Genomic DNA, 17,861 nt, shown 5'->3' on the forward strand with positions numbered 1-17,861 from the left:
GCCAAAGCACTCTGAACACAGTTAACAGCAAAGGTCAGAGCAGAGCAGACTGCAGTGAAGCGCATACCTTCAGCTTAGACTGAATCTCGCGAGATTTTCTCCGCGCGAGAACCTGCAGATGGCTAGACACCTGCAGGAAGGAAGTCAGAGGAGGGAGAAAGGAAGGCAGGGAAAAAAAGAAAAGAGAAGAGAGACATTGAACAGACAGTGAGTAAAAAAGAAGCCACCAGGTGGCGCCACAGCCATACCTTAATGCCTGTTTGATATTCCCGCATTTTCTTCCTGGCTAACACCTGAATGTGACTAGACACCTGAGGCAAAACAGGGCCACAGACATTTGATATCATCCAACATATACTGTATATCTTAACAACAAATCTGTCAAACCACTGAACCTAAGACTATACCAATGAAACTTAGACTAGAATAAGAATAAAGGTTCAATGGGGTTTTATATAGAACCCTAAAAGGTTCTATATAAGGGGAAATGTCTCGTTAAAAGTAGAATTATTATCCAATCATTTGTTTCAGTTTTTTTTCCAGTGATAAAGTATGTTTATGAGCCGTTTAATTCATTCAGTTTAATTCAAAATAAAAGGATTCACAAAATTTGTCTCAGATGGGCCAAATCATGGCTAAAATTGTACAGTGTGAATCCGGCTTTATATGTAGGCAAATCACACTGATCTTACACTTTTTACAGTAAGTTTCTATTTATAATGTGATATTAAAGTTGCTCTATGTAATTTTTCCCAGTTGCACGCTTAAATAACTGAATAGAATTTCGCCAAACATGTTTAAATTTAACTCACATGAGTCATATCATTTAATAAAAATAATAAATGAATCGTGTGAAACACACATGAACAGTGATGAGAAAAAAAATCTCACAAATGCCATGAGAACTAGCAGCATCCACACCAATAGGTGTCAGTATAGAGTTCGCTGTTACTTCAATCAGCTAAACAAAAATTCTTACAAATTTTTTTTTTAAATATCAAATATCAAATTTAAGGTGCAGGGAGACACTGTAGTTTAATCAAAACATAGATAACAGAAATACATTGTCAAGCATAGCTAACTGTAATCAAGTTGTATTATGAACAAGGCAAAAAAAAAGACTGAATTAATGACTGCATCAATTACAGGTATCATGATCTACGGTAATTAAACCAGAATATGTTAATAACCTTTGTCTTGACCTCTGTTGTACCCATTCAAACAAGTGGTACAAGAAACACTTTCACATTACCTGTTTCCGTGTGCGGGTTTTCCCTGTCCGCAGCTTTATGTACCTTGCTATCAACTCATTACGACCTGGAAAAGAATCAATAAGAAACACAATATTAGCAAAAATGTAGTAAAATTAATCATATTATTGATGTAACTGAACAGATATGAACATTTAGAACACAATAAGGTGCATTTTATTACATAAAACATGTTAAGAAATAGCTTTTGGCTGGAAGAGCACTGCACTACCACCACAAGGTCATGGGTTCGAATCCCAGGGAAAACATTAACTGACAAATGTACCGTGTGTAGATTAATGCAATGCAAGTCACTTTGGATAAAAGTTATAAAAATATTTTTCTCTTCACATATGCAATTTAACACTTAAGTAAAGCTGGTGGGAACGAAGACTCCTATACACTGAAAAGCACATGGAATGCAGTAATGCCTCCACCAGCAATATCACAGTAGGGTGTAAAGCCTGCTATGAGACCATTAGTTTATTAATAGACCATTGAAAGACAAGGCTTGTGACAGATGAGTCAGGTGATATGGGTGGTGACTTGGCAAAAAAAAAAAATAGGGCCACCATGTGTCAGGGCCTTGACCAATCAAGCTGCTCTGAGTGGACAAATGTTTTCATACAAAGAGCTATTTATTAAATGAGTACAATAATAAATCTGTTTGTGTAATGGCATTAATATAATGATATGAGAAAAGGGACAGGAAACAAGGAAGATAAATTGAGGTAAAGCGATAAAGAGGATTTCATCACAGTTTATAAAGGGTTGACCTTGTGAACAGCTGTGCAAAGTTTCAACTGTGAATCTTTTTTGACACCCCCACCCTCCTCCCACTGGCATCCCACTCACTGACAGCCGGACCACCTGGACCCAACACAGGAGACCCTGCTCCCTAACCACAAGCCATATAACACCAGGGACTCATATACTAGCGTGTCACCAGCAAACAACATGTGTGGACATTGTGAATGTGCAAACAAATAGAGAGATTTGTGATAAGTCAACCCAAATATAAATGAAGTATCCTGTTCCTCTACATGGGACAGAAGAATTCAGGAAAAAGATCCATTATTTGTGGTAATAGACTGATAATATATTGGCCACCACTAGTGGTGCTAACAACAATCCCAAAGATTTGAAAAGAAGTTTCAAACAATTTCCTCTTTTCATTGGTCATATAGAATGGTTAGTCCCACCCCAAACTTGGGGTGAGCCATTGGTTGAGGCAATATTGTTAGAACGGACTCTCAATAAACAGACCTTTATATAATTTAGTGGGTTTTAACACTGGCAGTTTAGTTCATGTGAAAGCTGTCATTTGGACACATGAGTGCACCAGGCTACCGAACCCGAGACTACCTGATCTGAGGTTGGTTGCACTGGAAATGTGGCGAGATTCACGTAAATGTGAAAGCAACTCCGACTCGGTCATACACTTGTTCGGGAAGTAAAACAATGTGCATGTATTTTAGCCGATGACGTGTAGCCAAAACACAAGTAGGGGATGACAATGGTGATGAGTTACTGAGGATATGAGCGAGAGTGAGCATACAGTGTAATCATGCAGATCTGCGTTAAATGAATGGTTCACAGTTAGCTTACTTCTCTAAAGAGTCCGTTTGCAAGCAGCAGAAAGCCGCTTTCAATGTGACGCAAGTGTTGTACTGCATATAATAGCACCAAATTAATGACAAATATCTATATTTTGACCAGAGTTCTGTTTTCTATCATGCATCGTGCACATTTGTTATGACGTAAGATTAAACGCAAATGCACCAGGGTTCGGTAATTTCTGTATTAAGGGGGTTTCCCCCATTGTGAAAACCACCTTAATGCAGGAATTACACACATCATGCATATACCAGCGGCTCTCTACATATCAGCCTCGACTATTTAAATACCAATATAGGCTGTACAGTTGTTCTTTAAAAGTTTGATTGGAGTAAGTGTGTGATGCCAAGATGATACGAGAGATGTCCAGTGTTTTGTCACACCAACCAGAACAAATTAGAGCCTCTACAGTTTAATTTAATTATCTATTACTGATGAAATGATAACACAAGCGAATGTCAAAGAGGATTAGCCAGTCAGACAGCCGGAGTAAGAGAGAATCATCCAGACAGTGATAGACAGAACATGTGTAAAAGAGAAGGCAAACATCTTCAGTTCCAGACACACAGAGGAGACTCTGATAGATAGAGAGACTCTGGCTCGTACCCAGCAGCCTTGAACTCCTGATCCACATCCAAAAGCTTTCAAAGGGCACCTAACCAGCCCCCCCCCCCCCCCCCCCAGCCCACAAATAGCGTGTTTATGACCCTAAACGAAATGCTGCACTTCCTGGGAGGCTTGGAGAGGAAGAAAGACAGATACGACTGGGAGTCTGTAGAAGGGAGTGAGGAAGAAGTCAGCAGATAGACGATTACATAGAGATGAAAGGAGGCCATGACGAGGGAGAAGCAGAAAGAAATCTGGGATGTAAATCAGAAACACAGAAGCCTCTAGCTTCACAACGCATGTACAGTCATCTATGAAGGTCACTCGATAAGTTTATTCATCTTTACAAGTAGTCCTTTGCCCAAAGTGACTTACAGTGCAGTTATAATATCCAGTTGCAGTTATTGATATAATATCAAGAAACAATCACATTGGAGAAACTAGAGGCTCGTTACTACAGGCGTCATGATGTGCTTTTCTTAAGGACATGATGGTAATACTCATGTGGGACCCAACCTTTGTGGGACCCAACCTTGCAACCTTACTATTACTACCAAAGATCTTCAATGACCCTGTTATGAATGGCACGCTTGTCTTTAGGTTTTTGTGGCCATAAGTTCTTAAGTTCTTCTTAAAGCAAAGATTTTCAGTGTAGGGGAGGAGTTGCTTCCTACTTTTGGAGCGGTGGCCTAGAACTTGACATACTTCAAAGTACTTCAGACACATTGACGCTTCATGGTCATGTGTGACATTCAGGTATGAATCCAGCCTTCATTGTGTCTCTATCCCTTTCCCCCTTAACTTCCAACTTCCATTTGCTTCCAACTGAAGTCTACCAGGCAATGCTTACAGACAAGGACACCTAACCCTCCAGCACAGGACCATTTACAACAACTGCCTTCAAGTACAAAAGAGCAACTCTTTCAGTCTCATTAAGAGCTACAATTGACTACCTGCCTCTTTGGTAGGAAAATTAAAGGCTGACAGTTTCACTGAAAAAGTGCTGAGTATAAAAATATATAAACTTCCACTTCATATCAATGTCTGCATAAATACTCCCGCAGAAATGTCTGAGGTTGAGCCAAAGGAAAGTGCTGATTTGCTCCCAGATTCCTCTAAAGTACATCCAGGAAAAGCAGGAGTGAAATAAAACCTGCTTCGCACACATTTATCCCCCCAAAAAAGCTCCCTTTAATGGCTCTGGCCTATCATCCTTTCCTGAAATAAGAAAGAACAACTTGCGCTGCAGCTGGGATAAGTATGTGAGATGGATCGCCATGGCGAGTGAAAGGTGTTTGCATATGTTTTTGTACCATATTGTCAAGCATTTGAAAGTGAAGGTGAAGGTCTTGTTGACACAATTTAGAAGTGCTAAATTAATTGCAAGACTTTTTGGACTTGTCCTGTGGGTCACTTGGCAAGAAGCCTGTAGAAAAAAGTCGGTGAGGATGATGATTAGCAGCTTACCTCTTCTATTTACCCTCTCTTTCAAAGATCATTTTTCACCTTGACAGTTTCCTCCCAAAGTTCACCCTTCTTAACCCTCCATCCCATCAGATGTGTATGTTTATTGACGAAAACCACCTGCATTTTAATAACTCTCCCACCACCCACCTGTTCTTTTTTTTCCTGCAGAAAAAGACTGGAAACCGCAAATCAGAGGAAAAACCAAACCAAACCAATGGCCGATCAAAAACAGGTGCCATGCCATCCAAATTACACTTTCACAGAACTGTTGCCAGTCTACTGGCTTCTTATACTGACACCTACTGTCACGGATGCAGCATTTGCAAATAAAATCTAGAATTTATTTTTTAAATGATACATTTTCAGTTATCAATGCCATTATAAAACAACCCTAGGCAATGATTTATTTATTCCGCAATGGAAAGTGTCTGATAATAGGAGTGACTGAGATCAAGTAAGCAGTGTTCAGATGCTCGTTTAATCTTAACATGGCTGCCAGCATGAGAGGTGAGTCGCCCCATGTAACCTAAAATATATTTTCTTGGCCTGGCTGACTGGATACTTCATCTTAGGCAAGGGTTCATACTACTACTAATTTTATAATGCATATGTGGGGGCAGTCATGACCTAATGGCAAAAAACATAAAAATGTATTTTTATTTACAAAATATTCACCTCTAACTTGCATTCACGAGACCACCAAGACACATGCGTGTTGTGTGGACGCGAGACTGGGCATTGTTACGTGAACACGATATTTGTAAATAAAGTATATTTACAATACATTTATAATACATTTTTTGTGAAAACAAAGCACAGGCATCGCTTAAAAAATTCACATGGATTCCTTTCATGAAGTCTTTACTATCTCTCTTGGGCTTGAAAGTGGTAGTTGCAAAGGCTGTCAATGGAGGGTCCCTAAAACTCTCAGATTTCAATAAAAAGATCTTCATTTGTGTTTCGAAGATGAATGAATGTCTTATGCCTGCTTACAGACTGTGCAATTTCGGCAATCCTAAATCACACTGTACGCACTGATCTAATAAACTTGTTTACGACATACATGTAGACTGTACGATGATGACACCCATTGAACCGTAGGCTACGACAGCCCAAAATCGTACCGGGCATTACGGATTTGGAACAATATAAGGTTGAGTAATTAATGACAGAATTTTCATTTTTGGGAGAACTAACCCTTTAACATTAGATTAATAAATACTGTAAAAGTTGTTCATTTTAAGTTAATGATACCCAATGCATTAACAAATGTTAATGAATTAAACTTGTAAAGTGTTGTTACCAATATATTTATAAGTAAAGATAAAAATACTTTTTAGAAAGTGGACCATAGTTCCTTGGTGCACCTTTAAGTATAATGGCCTACGACAAAATGTGTCAACTAAAATATGTGATTTACTTACAACATACTTTCGGAACAGTGAATATGTCACATATTTACACTCTTAGTATAACTGTATGTTGTGGAAGAGGATAGAACAAAAACTTGGGATTACCTAATACAGAAACAGGTTCTTGAGGTGATTTCTTGAGATTCAGGGAAAGACATGCAATCATAAGCTCACTCAGTACCAGAAGAAAATATTGAAGTTAAGTAAATAGTCATTAGAAATATGACGTAGATTAGCAATATGACGTAGATAGGCATTTACATGCACACGTAGATAGATATTTCTGGAAGATCCTGTCTGAACCACTGGAAATCCTGTAGAACATGTTTCAACTTGTTCTGAAACAGATACGGACACACACCTACATTTTCAAAACATGCAAGTTGGAGCAGGAGGCAACTGGACAGTTGGTCCATCTGCACTGAGAGAGATTAAAAGGGTGAAAACATTTTCAAATGATACCATCTCACAACATCACTTCAGGCTAGCAATTATCTAAAGTGGAGAACACCTGAATAACACAGTTCCTGCAGCATTAAGTCTCTCTTCCTTAAATGAAACCCTTCGAACCCTTTAAAACACCGAAGGACAGTGTCCACACCCTTATTTTTGACAAACCTCCTCCTACTGACACTTCAGTTCTCAACCTCTGCTCCTCCCCAGTTCGCTATATAGTCTGTCCCATTACGTTCGTTGTTTTCTTCAGTACTTTCCTTTTCTTTTTCTTTTTATCATACTGATTATTTAAGAGTAACAATTTTGGACACTTAGGTCACACTTAACTCTTTCCCAGGCAGTGTTTTATTTTTAATTTGCCAGCGCAAGCATTTTTTATCATGTTCACAAATATTTAATGACCCCCAGAATATTTTGCTGTATGAATATGTAAACATTCAATATATCAAAAGACATAAAAGAGCATCTACTTACAAAAAAAAAAAAGCTGAAGAAAATCACATTTTGGTCAAAGACTTCGATCATCCAGATCGGATTCAGAACAATGATCAAAACATCTGTTGTGACGTCACAATCATGTTGCATTGTGGTCTATGAGTCTGCCTGCAGTTAACATATGAGTAGACTCGCTCCCTCTATCAAAATTGAGGTGTCGAGGGTCTGTCCAAATAAACTTCCCATGTCCACTTAGCAAAGTTGAGCGCACTTCAAATTGGCGGCGGGGATTCCACCAAGGGCAAGTGCTTGGAAGTTCGCGAGTGTGTCTAATGGCGCTTTTCCACTACACAGTACCAGCTCGCCTCGACTCGCCTTTGTTTGGTTTTCCACTGTGTAAAAGTTGTACCTGTACCTGCTTCCAGGTACTTTTTTTCATATCACCTCCGGCGAGGTTCTGAGCGGGCTGAGGCGATACTAAAATGTGACGTGAAAACACGGCAGACTGCTGATTGGTCAGAGAATCAGCGTAGTGACGCGTAGAAGATTACGTCACGGCAGTTTCCTGCGGTGTCGCTATGATGACCAGGTACTATTGTGGAGGCGAGTCGAGTCGAGTCGAGCTGGTACTGGTAATGGAAAAGTGGAGTTAAATGCAGCCCTGGGCTGTGTCCGAAATCGTCCCCTATACCCAACAGGGCACTAATTGAGGGGGTATCCATTTGCTGTGATGTCCGTAACCATAGTGAACGTTATCGAGTGCACTCACTCAATCCCACAATGCACTGCAATAACGAGTGTACAACCGATGTTCACTCAACGGCTGGTGAATACCCATAATGCGTCTCTCCAGAAGATGTCGATGCTAGTTTCCATGACAGTTTAAGATCAATCTTTTCATTACTACTGGAGTTGCCAGTTTGCCAAGTTTCAAATAACTATTAAAAAGTGAAAACATGGTTTGCCAGAAAATCGTGTCAATGGCGGCAAAGGGTTTTGTCATAAATGACAAAATATTTGATCAATGGCGGGGAAAGAGTTAAAATGTATAAAGTAAAGCGGGAGAAAGAGGGAGAAAGTAAATGTCACAAGCCAGACTCAAACCAGCATCATGCACTTGAGCATCATGGCACAATATTCACTAACTGGTGCCTCAAGGTCCAGACATTTACACATATCCCTTGCAAATTAGCTCATTTCTCTCAGCAGCAGTTCTCAGTGAAATCTCCTCAGAAGATCCATCACATCTGGGAAGCTTGTGCAACTGAGATGATGTCATGCGCCCTATCTGAGATGGTTCTAATTCAAAACTTCATGTGGAAACACGACCGTAACTATCAACAAGTTCAATAAAAAGCTACTAACATAAAAGGACGCATAATGATGAACAGAGCCACAAATTAGCCTAATTCAGAAAAGACCTTGAAATCGTTTGCTAAGCGTTAGCATTGATATTGTATTTCTCAACCCCAACAGCTTTGACACACTGGCAATAAACTAAAATGATTGCAGGTTGAGACTTTAAAAAAAGAAACCTGGCAAGACATCACAGGTGCAGGATGACACATCAAGCTCATTATAGCAGCCAGGTCCTGGATGGGAAGATCAGATTGTTTAACCAGTCTTCCCACGGTGCAATGAAAGTGAACTTTTTTAGAAGAGCTGCTTTTTTTCTAGAAGACAGCAGGAGTTTCGCAGTGAGTAATGAAGCTCTGAGGAACATTAATGGCCACTAAATGCTAGGGATCAGGACAAAATAAAACTCGATCCTTCAGTTTCCACATCATACAGTGTCCTGAGGCAAAATATTTATAATCCAAAATATAGTGAGCTGCTTACACAGATAGCATTTTAAGGCATGAATGATGAGATGAAATGAAAATATAACTTAAGCTTCGGGCCTATCTGCTAGTGTAGTCATAAACGATGGCGAAATTCATTTTTAGCACATTTAATACTGAATTTAAAACAAATTTTAAACTGTTAGTCTTTCACTTTAAGAAAAATAGACCTAAAATATTGATGACTCATGCTGCAGTTTTGTCCAATCAAATGCTCTCCCCTAGATAGCAAATGACATCTGGCCCACTTGTGGCCCACATCTCCCACATTCTGGCCCACATACCGCATGGAATGACGGCGTTGACTCAACCTGAGCGTGGCTGGCAATAGCATACATATCCGGGCCTCATCTGGGCCAGCTATGGCAAATATGGCTCAGTTCTGGCAGTGGCAAAGGTACGGGCAACATCCGGGCCACAGACAGCAAGCAACAACTAACACTGAAACCGGCTTGATGTGTGTGGACCAGATACGACCAGGTATGACCTTTTCCGCTGCCAAAACGGAGCCATATTTGCAATAGTTGGCCCAGATGAGGCCCGGATATGTATATGGGCTAGAATGAGAATTAGCCTATCTTCGCTTAACTACAAAAAAGCATTCATTTATTTATTCATTTATTTATTTCATTTCTACTTCTAAAATCCAAATAAAATATTATTTTTAAACAATGTATGAGCCCTCATAGTCTTTAAATCAAAATGGGGACATCTCCTCTCTGATGATGTGAGGGCGGGGCAAACTGTCACTCACATGAGATCAACCAATAGCAAACCACAACCAATCAACCAATTCCACATGGACAAAATTAAGTCCAGCCCTACATTTTTCTTGTACAATAGGGAAGACTGTCGTATCTTCCATTTCATGCTGACTTTTAAGCATGTGAACGCTTAGATCCAACTATTTTCTCAATCGTATTCAAAAATACCTAGCACACGGTGCCGTGATGCGTATGTTTACACACATTTCATGTCTTACAAATGTTAGTATGTTTATTTACGTCTCGCGTTTCATCCAGAGGTTTACGTTTATTTGACTAAACGGTGTTTAGACATCTGGTGACAACTTCGGAAAATGTCTATGGCAAACTCTGTGCGCACAAAAACCAAATCCACAAAGTCACTAGGCCAGTTCTCTTCTGCCTGCATCAGATAGCCAGACTATTTTAGTGCTGTCTAGTCAAAGTATACATTGCGGCCAATGAACTTGTGTGCACTGGGGGTGGAAGAGAGAGGGGGCATATCAGGAGACGCTGTTCGCTTTTGGAGATTGACATCAGGGTCCTGGCAGGAGTAACGTAACTGGTCCGAGAAAGGGTTGTTTGTAAAGAGAGTGGAAGGGGATGATCTTGTCATACGGAGAGAAGAGAGAGGGCCCAAGGGCCTCTGCGGGGTAACATAAGCGGACACACAGAGTGAACGGATCCTGACAGCCCATGCTACCACAAAAGGACAAAATGCATGGCTGTTGAAACAAACCTTCCTCATCTGTTGCGAGGGGGATTAGAGCTTGTGTGACAGACGTGGGTGGAGTATTACAGCCGAGGACAAGGCCACGGAGTTGTGGAATGTGTGTCCCCTTCAAGCCAAGGGAAAAAAGAAAAGAATATGGGCCGGTCTCCATAAGCCTTTTCTACAGAGAGGGGCAAAGGTCAAAACACCCCAAAGCCAACTGAGCTCATTTGTGCCAGCAATCATATATTAAATCCTGATGCGTTCCACAGTCAGTTAACAAAAGGATTAGGGGTAAGTCATAAAGCTTAGTTTATCGATGTTACATAGTCTAATCCTGGCCCAGTTCTTACTAATTACCGAGTATTCGTGCTAATGGTTTGTAAAATCACAAATGTGGCAAAAGTATTATCTCAAGGTGCGGTAATTGCTCGGCACATTTTCGCAGGCAAACGTGAATATCGCATGAGTGCAAAATATTTTCCCACACTGATTTTGCAATGGGTTCAGTTTGGTTGCACAAGTTTGTTGCGTTGGGCAACAAAATGCTGAATGGTTTGCAAGTGACTTCATACTTCGCAACACAATTGTAAATCATCATAACAATAAACAATGTCCTCGCTAGCTCATGCAATATTGCTGGGTTTTTGTGAACGCAGCTTTAGAGTATCTGCTCGTATAGACAATATCAATTTACCAGCATTACACCAATCGTGAAAACACAAATCAAAGTGAATTGCTATAAAAGAAATAATCCAATGGTTTCTGACCCAAAACTATTCACAATGATTGCAACACATATTTTAGTTGGGCTCTGCGAAAACAAACTGTAGTGAATGACACTCTCATCATTCACACGGCTACCGGTAAAATGTCAATGTCATGTCAATGTCAAATCCTGGAATGATACAATAGAGGTCAAATAAAATGATAGCATAAAATTAGATTTTATATGATATACACTAATGTTTAAAAGTTTGGGGTCCATTAGATATTTTTTAAAGAAATGAATACTTTCATTCAGCATAGATGCATTAAACTGATCAAAAATGACAGTAAACACTGTTCAAAGAATCCTGAAAAAAAGTATCACTCTTTCCGCAATAATACGTAGCAGCACAACTGATTTCAACATTGATAATAATCAGACATGTTTTTTGATCATCAAATCATCATATTAGAATGATTCCTGAAGGATCATGTGACACTGAAGACCGAAGTAATGATGCTGAATATTCAGCTTTTTATTTATTTTAAAATATATTAAAAATACAAAACAGTTATTTTTAATTGTAATAATATTTCACAATATTACTGTTTTACTGTAAATAAAGGTACAATATTTGTGACAAAAATTCCTGCTTAATATAAATAATGGAGTGTCTATTTACATTAAGTGCAAATAGCCCGCCTTGTAACTCCGCCCACTAGAAATTACAGTATGTTATTATTGCATACTGTCTAATGTACAATACAACTGTGGTGCAAATAGTATCTGCCAGTATGTATAAGTATAAATATCATCTAACAACTATTTACTCTTATTGCAAAGAAAATACTGCTGTTTTAACAAGGTGTAATAGCATATATCACTATGAAAATGCTACTATTTTCACCTAGTGTAAATAGAATCTATCACTAAGAAAGCAAATATACTATTTGCATTTAGTGACTATAAATAATGGCTTAAAGGCAACATTTTAGAACCTAGAACTCTACATATTATAATACATCATTTTTAACTAGAAAATAAATATTTAACTCATAATGTTTGGTTTCTCTAACTATAGTTGGCCTGTAAACAGTTACAAACTGACCTGCTTTTAGAAAAGCTGTGCTTGGTAGAAGCCAGACACATCTCTGTAGATATGCAGAATTTTATATACTATAAATCCCAAACAAACATGAATCAACTCCTTTAAATTATCAAGTATTTTTAATCAGATGAGACTGAAATGGATCAAGTCTGTTTATTGTTACGTCTGAATCATACAGCCAGTAATGAAAAAAATGTCACACTTGACTCAGGAGGCTGACTCATGCTTTACTGAGAATGCTGACTTAAATGGGAGACACAGCATTCCTGTCAGTGGATCCCGTGTGGGAACGGGAAAATCTGGAGGTGGGGAGTGTCATAAGTTCACCCTCTGATTCACTTCAATAAAACTCCAACAACATGACTTGGCCCTGTTTGTCCTTACCTTGTTTCACTACATTTTTTCCCAACAACAGCACTGCTGCAATAAATAGCTGATCCGTTTTTAGGGAGAAAACAACTTCTAGCAAACTGTCCCACTCTCTCAAGTTTCTAATGCTTTGCCTGCAAAGTGTTCTGAGCACATAGCGACTCTCGCTGGGGGGGTATTCAGCTCTCCGAGACTCACCATACATTTTTCCTTCGTCTGAAAGTATGATCTTTCTGCGGCCACAGGGTGGATAAATGGCCAGAGCCTCCTGAAAACTTTGTTCGATGTCAGGGCTCCAGACGCCCTCCGCATCCCCTTCCATTCCGGCCTTGTCCATCCCATCCACTCCATCCTCCTGCCCCTCCTCCGGGCTCTCGTTGGCGCTCCACTCGTTGGCTGCAATGGTGGCGGCTCCACCTGGGCCCCTACGTGAGCCCTCACACCCAGGACTAGGAGAGAGAGAGAGAGAGAGAGAGAGAGAGAGAGAGAGAGAGAGATGTCATTAAAACAGGAGGTCACAATATCAAAGGAATAGTTTACTAAAAATGTTTAATTCCGCCATTTAAAAATGAAAATTCTCTCAGCATGCGATTGCGAATTCAGTTCTCTTTCGCGTCTTGTTGCGCTTGAATGGTCGAATGCACGCGCAGTTATGTCACAATGCCCATCGTGTGGGGACAGCCGGTTATGTTTGAAGTGAAAGTAAACAGTTGGGTGTAAACCGGATGTGTATCTGTATAATGGATCTGTGCATTTGGTCTTAAAGTGACAGTAGCCTAATAAACCTGGATCTCTGTGTCATTAATGTGAAAAACAAAAGAACTTACTGCTCTTGACTGAACTACTTTTTTTAACTTTAATAATAATACATTTATATTTAATTCATAGATTGAGGACTACGCAATATTTTATTTTTACATTTGATTAGTACATTTCTGTTCAAGTTAAATAAACGTACCTGAAAAACGTAATTTGTTTCATTCATATTTTTGTATTGTCCTATTGTTTGTATTTTGCTTCTTTGTTTCTTTTTTGTAATAACAGAAATGAGATGAAATAACTATATCGTGATATTTAGCGTTATCGTGAAATAAGAAATTGGTCATATCACCCACCCTATTGGGCATGAAATTGGAAATCGAAAATTCACTATTTTCTATATGCATGTTATTTATCTCAGTGTGAACGATTCATACATTTAAACTCATAATTTTTAAATAAAAAAACTCTTTCGGTGAATTTTCGAATAATTTGGTCCACTTAAATCCCGCCCCTTTTTTACAACTGGCTGCAAGCTCACATTCAGATCTTCCTCCATCCAATCAACAACTGATACACAGAACCAAGTCCCACACTGCATTTTTTCTTTTTGATAATCCGTTTCATTGCAAATGTAAGCTCCACAAATTAGAAAAAGCAACACAAACTCATTGAGTCAACTCTAGAAACAAGTCAGTCAAATAACCAGTTTGTCTGAGTCACAAATCGGACTGAACAGTTTGTGGAATGTATGAATGAACTGATGAATCATTCATCTTATTGAACCGGTCGCAATTGTCCTTGAATTAACAGATCACTGGAGGGGAAGGTTTTCAGCGAATAGAAGTAAAACGTCTCCCAGCCGACTTTAGAGGAGCATCAGCTGCCCCTTCCAGACCGTCTTACAATGATTGGTTAATTGAGACGGCTCAAGACCAATAGGAGGGGTTGACAGTTACTATCAGTCCAGATGGTGTGACCATGAATCTCCCTTTGGAGCTGGAGCTTTTCCCACCCCTACTTTGAATAAAGAATCCTTCAGGATCATGTAATCATTTGCATATGCCCTGTCAATCAGTTTATCCCATTATGCGACGGCGGAAAGAGGAGAATTGGACAGGAAAGACAAAATGGCTGTCTGAGCAGAGGACACACCGAGCTGCCGAGCAAGGCGCCAGATTTTTCAGACTCCTGATGTCAAGTGAAGTTCAGGTGACGAGATATCAGATTTTCAAGGACGTGCTTTACAGCTTTCGTGAGCTGGAGGGTACAGTATTAATAGCACTGGTATTGAAAATCAAGAGAATCTACTGAAGGCACTAAATAAATTGCCTTGGTGTCAACAAGACTGGCTGAGCAATATTGGCTAACATCAGGGTAAAAGTAGACAATGGAAGCTGGCAATTCCCAAATCTTCTTAATGCAATAGGGTCCTTTTTTGACTGATATCTATAACTATATATAACTAACTGATATCACTGATTCAATTAACTGAAGCAGACAGTTCAAAATAATTTTTTTGCAAAAATGAACCAAACTTGGCCAAATTCAAGGCACATTAAAGTCACTGCAATAGATATATTTATATAATGCATGCCATCGCCGTTTTCAGATTCACGTTTTTGAAGTTTATGATAACGGTATTGCTTTCAAAAACTCGTTTTCAAAAGCTTGCACTTTTAAAAATATATATATACTATTAAATAGTTTGCGTTCTCAGGCCACCAAAACGCCATTGTCGTGTAAATGAACAGCCAGAACGCATTAAAAATGTCTGTTTTCAGTTGGAAACGGTGTTGTGTAAGTGGCCCCTAAGTTAATAACGAATGATTTTTACAATGGAAATTAATCACTTAAAAACATACTTAAGCTAGACAATGACTTTCTTCTAGATCTGCTGTACAGCCAAAACAATCTTTGCTGAATTAATTTCCTATTATCACTGTAAAGCTGCTTTGAAACAATCTGGACTGTAAAAAGCGCTATATAAATGAAGGTGACTTGACTTTCTTAATTGTTTATGTATATTGTTAACAAAATCATATTGAATATCTAGTGACTGCAACCCCAAAATGAACATTTCAATGCATTTCAACATTATTCTACTGTACTGTCGTTTAAAGGTTTGGGGTTGGTGAAGTCTCTAATGCTCACCAAGGCTGCATATATTTGATCAAAAATAAAGTAAAAACTAATATTATGAAACATTAACATGTTTTCTATTTGAATTTATTTAAAAATGTAATTTATTCCTGTGACTCCAGTCTTCAGTGTCACATGATCCTTCAGAAATAATTCTAATATGACGATTTGATGCTCGAAAAACCTTTATTATTATAATCAATGTTGAAAACAGTCGTGCTGCTACATATTTTTGTGGAAATTGTGAAACTTCTTTTTAAATAGAAATCTTTTGTAACATTATAAATTTCTTTAACTGTCATTTTTAATACATTGAATGTGTCCTTGCTAAATACAAGTATTAATTTCTTTTTTAAAATCTTATTGACCCCAAACTTCTCAATCTCAACTTTAGTGTACAGTATATAGAATTTGTGATCTATAATAAGAGCCCCTAACTTCTCTAAAAACAAACAGGCTGGCATTCATCTTGAGGAAATTACCATTTAGGCCTTCATTCTTCAGCAAAGTCACTGAGGCCATTTGCAAAATGAATCTGAAAAACAGAGTAAACTAATAAGAACTGCCCACAAAACATTTTTGTGGCCATGGATTTGGTGAGCGCTCTGTCCTCCTCATTCAGTGATACTGCAACATTCTCAAGAGTCAAGACAAAAAAAAAAAAGGCATTTTTAACTATATTTTGGGTTATTAACTGGTGAAAACTTAATTTTCCCAGTTACATTTTTCTAGCTCAATTCCACGTCGGCATTCATTCACAGATGTGCGAACTCTGAAATATGTACACATTTTTTAGTTAAATAACTTTTTTTAGGGCACATCCCAACTACTGACTCTAATAACCATAATATGGCAAATATGCAAGAAAAGCCACAACCGGACTTCAGACAGCCAAAACGGTTATCATAAGGAGGTACTAGAGGAGACCACTGGTATGGACCTACAGAGAGAGAGAAGGGCTGACATTCCAGACATGCCCTTATTAAGAAAGCTACAGTGTCGCTAACACACTCTCTGTCCATCTCTCTCTCTCTCTGGAGATCTGTTGTGTCACTCACACCTCCTGTCCTTCCCCTCCCGTCCTCTTCTCCCCTTCCCTCTCACTTACGAGCACCCCAGTCCAAAAAAGGGCCTGAAGAACAGGAAAATCATAGGGGGTGGGAGTGGGAGTGAGGGTTGCCTGACCAATTTAGGCATCCACTAAGGCTCAGGAAACACACAGAGCTCCCCAAGGACAATACTGCTGTTTTACGTGGACTAGGTTCATAACACAGACAGCACTCCTGCAAGCCCGTGCTATCAAGACTTGGGTAACATGCTAGTAGTGAATGCCAAATAACACACAAATAAACTAATGAATATACTAAAGGTCTACTTTATTAAATATCAGCTTACTAGACCTGAAACAATTCAGAACCCGAAACATGGAATCCAGCAGCTTAAGAATAATAATCAGACATATTAGTAAGATGGTCCTTCTGCAGTCTTGAATTGTTGGGCTTGTGTTTGGTGCGTATTGCTGATGAGTAAATATTGACCTTGGTTTGAAACATGTTGCCTTATCTGTGAGCGGACATCATGAAAAGGTCACCTGCCAACACCAGCAGCGCCTGGCCTCTGAAGAGACATCGGGTTACAGAATCAAGTGACAAACCAAAAGCATCCAACACTCTTGATGGATAACCAGTGTTCATTAAAGAAGCATCTTGTCTAAACCTTTAACTATCACATTGCGCTATTATAAAAACAAGGGAGGGTGCATTTGTTTGAGCAAATCTGAAGAGAACTGTTCGCTGAGTGAATGTCATGAAAGCCCATTTCACCCCAAATTAACACTTGGTCCCTGTTTACACCTGGTGTTAAGATGTGATCCAATCCACCAGGGAGACACATTCCCGTTTACACCTGGTGTTTTAATCCGCCTCTTGTCCACTTTCAACCACTTCTGTCATGATTTCTTCGAGGGGAGGGTCTATGGGCGGGTAAATGTATGTTGTTGTTTTTTATAGATTTTTCAATTGAATGTCAATTTACATACGAACGCGAAAGAAGACATTGGAAAACATGCGAAATATTACTGTCCAGATAGGGGAGAACAATTGACAAGTGAGTCTGTATAGCATAGCTTTTTAGAAGTTTATTTTCACAGAATAAAAGTGAATAGAAAACAGTTGAGCCATAGCAATTACACGCACACCCCGCCACAGAGCAAGTACTCAAACAAACTTGATTATA

General features: G+C 39.0%; 1 protein-coding gene across 2 annotated transcripts in view; it reads right to left on the reverse strand.

Annotated features, from left to right (window-relative positions):
- Positions 1-17,861, reverse strand: part of LOC311302349 (transcriptional enhancer factor TEF-5-like) — a 54,322-nt gene that overhangs the window by 29,175 nt on the left and 7,286 nt on the right. The window contains exons 2-5 of one of the 2 annotated variants that reach the window (XM_084428160.1): positions 12,924-13,174; positions 1,253-1,317; positions 249-311; positions 68-130 (exon numbers count right to left, since the gene is read on the reverse strand). In XM_084428160.1, coding sequence (XP_084284286.1) covers positions 68-130; positions 249-311; positions 1,253-1,317; positions 12,924-13,062 — 330 coding nt within the window. In that variant the 5' untranslated portion in view covers positions 13,063-13,174. The remainder of the gene's footprint in view (positions 1-67; positions 131-248; positions 312-1,252; positions 1,318-12,923; positions 13,175-17,861) is intronic. The other variant, XM_084428163.1, reaches the window with a different exon arrangement.

The sequence above is a fragment of the Rutilus rutilus genome (genome assembly GCF_951802725.1).
Source record: "Rutilus rutilus genome assembly, chromosome: 13".
In the NCBI taxonomy this organism is placed as follows: domain Eukaryota; kingdom Metazoa; phylum Chordata; class Actinopteri; order Cypriniformes; family Leuciscidae; genus Rutilus; species Rutilus rutilus.